Below are 6,546 nucleotides of genomic sequence, written 5' to 3' on the forward strand. Positions count from 1 at the left end.
TCGATGTGAAACAAACCAGGCAGAGGACAGACACACCATCTCTAATGATTTGTCCTTGTCTTAAGAACACTGAGAAGTTGTTGGAGGATTTTAACAGGAAGGCACAGTCTGATTGGCATTTTTAAAATTTAACTCAAGCTATAGTCTAATGATTGCATTGGAAAAAGAAATTGATGGTCATGGGAAGAAGGCAGATTCCATTCCATCTGTCAATGCAGAGATTGCAATGACCTTCATCAAAACTACATAAAGAAATTAAAATGCTGTAAGACTAACAATGGGGGCTGGGGGAAAGGAACATGCGTACAAGAAAAGTGCAGGTTTGATGCCTGTGCAAGTCATCAAAATGGTAGAGTCCTATGGACAAAGGAGTGTCTTGCTGGAGATCTGAACTGGCACACAGGTTTGGATGCCATGCATATTCACCTGGTTATCTGAAATTAAGGCAACAGTCAAGATCACCTGGAAAGATTATGTACAGTTTAAGTTTGGATAAACACCAATATTTAAAAGGCAACAAAAGAGAAATAAAACAAAATTTAAAAATCAGAAAGAAGTCAAAGGAAATGTCTGAAGAAACTAAGGACAACAAGATGGCACAGAAGAGCACCTCAGAAAGGAGTGCTTCACAGCCACAAGGTCACTGAGACGGCAAGAATGTCAGAACCCAGAGGCGACCTTGGTGAGCATCGTTTATATATGAACTGAGGGGTAACTCGGTTGGATAGAGATAACGTGTAACCAGTGACATCAAGCACAGACAAGCAGTGTATGTTTGGGCAGAAAAGAGAGGTGACAGAAGGGGCAGCAATTAAGAAGATGTTTCACTGGACAGTAGAAAGCCGTGATAAAATTTTGAGCAAGGGAATGACACAAGAGAAAAAGGCTTTGAGAATGTAATTTTCACCAGATTGTGAGAACATATGGGGCAGCAAATATATTCACACCTCAAGTTTCATTGCTCTGAGTGCCTACTGTTTTGACTTACAGAGAAAAATCCACATTAAAGGATTCTTCTTCAAGTATATCCAAGGGTCCCCTGAGGGTACTGAAATGAACTCATCCTGGCCATCACTTGTTAGAGTCCTCTGGGAAGCACCCACTCATAACAAAGCCCTGGCCTACATAGGTCCAAGATGGTACCATTTAAATCTCTTTGCTACCGGCTGGCCTTGGTTTTGAAAGTTACAGCTGCCAATGTTGCTGCCAACAAAGCATCCCCGTCACTGGTGCTAATGCCACAAAGGATGAGACTTAGAGCCCTCTAGGAACAGGGACCTGGATGACCTGTCTATTTGTACCAGCTCCTACTAGACCTCTGCTGGCTCATCTAGGCAAAGGCTCTTCTGCAAAGCAGTAGCTGCTTCTGCCTCTTTGCACGTGCACGTGTGTGTGTGTGTGTGTGTGTTTACTCATAATAGTAGCGAGCCATTAATATTATCTGTTGGCCAGGAAGTTCTTTATATCCCTTTAGTCTGGGTAGATACGATTTCTATCTTCTCACTTTACAGCTAAAGAAACTGAGGCATGAAAAAGTGGTGTAGCTTGACCAGGGTCACAGATTTAATGGGTAAAAGAGCCAGCTATGTACGCGGACAGGTCTTCCATGAGGCCAGGCTCATAACTCATACTCTATCTGTCCCTGCACTTCTACTTTCCACCTACTCCTCTTCCCTGTGTGGTATTATCTCTTTTCAGCCTTTTCTGTAATTTGGCCACTGATTCTACCACAGTTCACCAGAAACACTTTGATAGCTAGTTTCATAATGAACAAAAATTATCTCAGTCTCAGTGAACCAACCACAGAAAAGGGGTGGCTGATTCTACTCATCAGAAAGTGTTAAATCCAAATCAGCCAGGATGCAGCTATGTCCAGGAATCAGGGAATGTGGTTATCTACTTCTTCCCAGCAGGAACAGTAAGACCAGGGTTCCTTCTGTGCAAGCTAAGTACCTTGTTAAACTGAATATTGATCTGGCCCAGGTATGCTGCAAAATCAGAGTGGCCCTTCTCACTGATTTAAGAATTCACTGCACTAGACTGTCTGCTATTTTGCCTATTAGCCAAGAACAGAAAACTTTAGTCCCAAGGTAATCATGTTATATTTACCTCTTTTTCCTTATAGAGATATTTCAAGAACAAAGATTCATTCCCTGCCTAGCTATGGCTTAGAAAATCTTAAGAAGCTGAGGGCCAGATCGACTTACAACTTAAAAAAACTTCCTAGTCTGGAAAAGTTTGTTGCCCTCGTGGAGGCCAGCCTCACCTACCCCAGCCACTGCTGCGCCTTTGCAAACTGGAGACGGCAAATGTGAGTCCTCTTCAGTCCATCCCTGAAGCCCAGCTTGGGCACTTTTGCAGTATCACACTCAGCCCACAGCCTCCACATGTTGGAGCCACGAAGAGAATCCACTTATAGGGAGAGTTCCTGACTGAAGCCCTGAGGAATGTTCTGGATCAAAGATTCAGTTTTGTGGAGGGTGAGGGACGGCTGAGTTCATAATCTCTTTGAAATATGGGTCCACAGGAAAGTGTTACTCAAACGATGATGTATTCGCCGAACTTTAAATCATAAAACAGGAAAAACTTCCAGTGTAGTCCCTGGCTCACAGCTGATATGATACTTAACTTTTTCCTCTTTTCCTTTGTATCAATATCAGCTTATCTTGCAAGTCTCAAACCCTGCACCTCATAAATGTCCCATTTCCTAACATCGAAGTCAATGTTGGAAGAAGGAAGACGCAAAACTGCCAGACCAGAAATTGGTACGCACATCTGTAATACATCCCGACGCCCTCTAAGCCCCTCCAAACCACCTGCAGGACCTTAGCAACTCATAGGGAGGACAATGATTGAGATATCCATCAGTGTTGACCATCAAGAAATCACAGATTTAAAAGGAATGACCAAAAGAGAGTCAAGTCCCAATAGGTAACCCTTTCAAGTTGTAATACCCATAGACAAGATCTAGACAGAAGAGAGATGGAGTGGCTGGAGAGTCCATACATTCTAGACATTTAGAAGATGTGTTGGAAGAACTTACTGAGTATTGAGTTCTCACATCTCTCATCATCCCCTGACCCAGCAGGATGCACACCACGCAGTTGCATTCAGTCGAATGTTGTCTTTCCTTAGCTTCTGAATAGTAGCCCAGCACTAATACAGCTACCCTGCCATGTTATTTTCCTGCTTCATGCACACTCCTCAATTAATCAGCCTTTAACATACATTGAGTTCAAATGTAGACAAATCACTCACTCAAAAGGATGACAGAAATGCTCAGACACTAAAATGCTTTCAGAGAACTGAGTCCTCAGACCCATATGAAGGATATAGAAAGGGGCTGCTTTTCAGAATTAGTGTGCATCACTGGGAAACTATCCAGGTTTAGGTACTCTGCATAGATTACCTCAAGAGCTAGAGAATTTCTTCCTGACAACTAGAACTCTTATGGGTCTGGGCTGAGGCAAAGTCTTGCCTCTTTTGTATTCCAGACAAGAATTCTTCTAGCCAGAGTGAGGAAAATATCAATTCACTGCCAAGATCCTGCAATAGAGCATATCTCAGGAGAAATCACAAAGGATATTAAGATGACTGTAAGAGTGACTCATGGCAATCTCTACAACTCAATGCCAGGACACTACAGGAATCCACTATCTTATCATGTTACTAAGAGACCGCTGATCTTGCCACCTCCTGGTTGTGTGGTCGTAGCCTAAAAACTAGAAACTTCAGGATTGCTTTAGGTATTCTATACTGAGGCAAAGGTTTCTCTGATGGCCCCAGGCCTCTTGGCCTTCATACCTTCTGGGTCCTTGTTATAACTTATCATCAAGGCCTGATGGAGTACACCAAAGGGGACACCCACATGTCTTCTACAACATTCCAAAACATGGGTGTTTGATTTTTACACTTAACAAATTCTCAGAGAGAGACGGGGGGGAGGTGCTTTTTAGAAGACAATTATAGAATTTATTCCTAAAGTAGTGCCATTTCATTATATATCATATGAGGTGAGGTTTGGTAATAAGATTTGTGTTAAAAGATGTTTGATGTGCTGGGAGTGGTGGGGCATGCCTTTAATCCCAGCACTCGGGAGGCAGAGGCAGGCAGATCTCTGTGAGTTCGAGGCCAGCCTGGTCTACATAGTGAGTTCCAGAACAGCTGGAGCTATAGGGAGACCCTGTCTCAAAAAGACAAAAAAGAAAAAGAAAGAAAGAAAGAAAGAAAGAAAGAAAGAAAGAAAGAAAGAAAGAAAGAAAAAGAAAGAAAGAAAGAAAGATGTTTGATGAAACTGGTCCCTTGATCCTCACTGGGAAATGATGCCACAGTGTAAATATGAGATCCTTGTTCCTATGAAGTTTGGGTCTATGGCCCCTCTGGACTCATGCTCAAAGGCTGGGGCAATTGCAGCCTTCATTTGTCATTAAGTCAGCTGTTTCCTATACTCAGCTTGCTTTATTTTGCTTCCTTAGTCTTTAAGTTTTCTTGTATTGAGTCCATATCCTTACCTCTGTTTTAAACTTGAACACTGCAGCTTCCAGATACCACAAAGGGCCTAGCTCCAATAAGACCTCAGTTACCACCTGCCTTTCACACTGTGCACAGAGCTGAGTATTCTCCGCCACACACTATAACACTTTTTATCTTTATCGCTAAAATTGCAACAGTAATAATTACCATCATGTATCATTCTCTAACAGAAACAGAGGCTCTGAATAATTTGATCAACATTGATCAAACACGGATACAAACCCTCAGCTTTGCCTGTCTTCAAAGCTCAGGCTCTGGCACACTCTACAACGCCACCCACTAAGCACCTGTTCACTGATGGGTCAGAGTCTTGTAGTTCCACTTTTAACCTGGCAGAAGGCTGAACCCCTTGCTCCTTTACACACTCAGGATTTGCTAAGACATACAAAGGCAAAGCTTCGTTTCTCCAGCTTCCATCTTTGTTTCTGTTGTTATCGCAAGACACATACATATCTCATGCCAGCGGGTGACTTCTGTTTCAAGAAAAGACCTCACTATTTAAAACACAGTGGTAGTAGCAGCAATGAGACAAATCTTCACAAAAGCCAATAATCCCAAGAAGAGAAGGCTCTCTCTATGCAGGAAAGTCAACTCCCATTCTAGTGAGCCAGATTGCAATCAGCAAGTACCAGAAAGCTTATTTTCTCCTTCTAGAGCTGGACACAGGGATAGGATTTAGACTAAGATTGAATGACCCTCTTGTCCCCTCCTTGCTCACTGGAGCCTGTTGCGCTTTAGTTCGCTAACTAAACTCAAAGATTTCCTGGATTCTGGTTCCACTCACTTTCAATTATGTATGTGTTCGTTGTTTGCCTCATTAGGGTAAGCTAAGCCCAATTTGAGAAGTTCTATCAATTTCTAAAATAAATGACCCCATAATGAAAATAAAGAAAACCAGAATCCCTAAGGCCAAGAGAAAGCGACTTCTGGCCCTTTGGTTCACTTCCGAGTGGTGAGGCAAGAAGGCAGGGCTCTCCTTGGGTCTTTCTCACGGTGTCATGGGGAGAGTTCAGTCCATGATGTGGGACTCACACCCTCAAGAATCCAATGGAGGTTCCTCCTCCTTCCTCCAGCCACCTGCCTCTTCTTATGAGGGCTGTTGAAAGGCTTCAATGTTTACTTGTTTACTTCCCTGCTGAGATTATGTTAATGTTTGAAAAATGTAGTCACTGAACATTGCTGTGAACTTTCCCCTTAGGGAGAAAGGGGAGGCAAACTAAGGATTATGTGTTCGATTTCTGTTTTCCATTCAAAAAGTCTCCTAGTGTAAAAAAGTCACATTTCTTAAACCTTTACATTATAACAGAAGTATCACCTTCTGTGTCTACATGCAGAGCATTAGTAAAATATTTATGCATCTACTCATGGGCTGAATATTTATCACCTGAATTTCATTCAGTTCTCTCTGTAAGTGCCTCTATCCTGTTGACAAGGTCTCCAAGACAGGAAAGTGTCTTGAGAAAAGCCATCCTCCCCAAGGGATGTTACAATCTGGGAACAATCTAGGCCCCTTGGTAACTGGCATTTGCTTTCCTGGACACCCATAGGGCACTGCTTAATATGAGAGAAGCAGGCTTATTTGCAAATGCCTGCAGCCTATTGTGACCTCTGGGGAGTAAGATGATAAAGACCATGACCCTGAACATTTCGGGAATATTATCTGGCCTCTCAGTATCCTGAGAACCAAATAGCCAAGGGATGGGGCTGCCTGAGAATTAACTACAGACTCTGATCCTCTGGTTCGTGCAGATAAAACTAGCAAACAAGCTCTCATTCATGTCAGAGAGCATAATCTTCCAGTGATTAGACTAAAGAAATGGGAGTCTGTCCTCCCAGGCATGTTAAGTGATAGCTGAGTGGCGATTGGGGAAGGCAAGCAGTGCAGATGATATCAAGTCTGTAAATTATTTGCACTTAACAGCAAGGGTTAGCTAGTCCCAGGCGCCTTCCTCCCCACATTCAGGTTGTGGCCAGATGGTTTCCCCCGTGGGCCATCCAACTCTAGGAATATAT

General features: G+C 42.9%; 1 protein-coding gene across 2 annotated transcripts in view; it reads left to right on the plus strand.

The window, feature by feature from the left end:
* The window catches only part of Fshr (follicle stimulating hormone receptor), a 192,116-nt gene that overhangs the window by 180,813 nt on the left and 4,757 nt on the right, over positions 1 to 6,546 (plus strand). For both annotated transcript variants that reach the window (XM_008823037.1, XM_008823038.2), the window contains one exon: positions 2,126 to 2,311. In XM_008823037.1, coding sequence (XP_008821259.1) covers positions 2,126 to 2,311 — 186 coding nt within the window. The remainder of the gene's footprint in view (positions 1 to 2,125; positions 2,312 to 6,546) is intronic.

This window comes from Nannospalax galili, unplaced genomic scaffold (assembly GCF_000622305.1).
Source record: "Nannospalax galili isolate Female #2095 unplaced genomic scaffold, S.galili_v1.0 scaffold286, whole genome shotgun sequence".
In the NCBI taxonomy this organism is placed as follows: Eukaryota; Metazoa; Chordata; class Mammalia; order Rodentia; family Spalacidae; genus Nannospalax; species Nannospalax galili.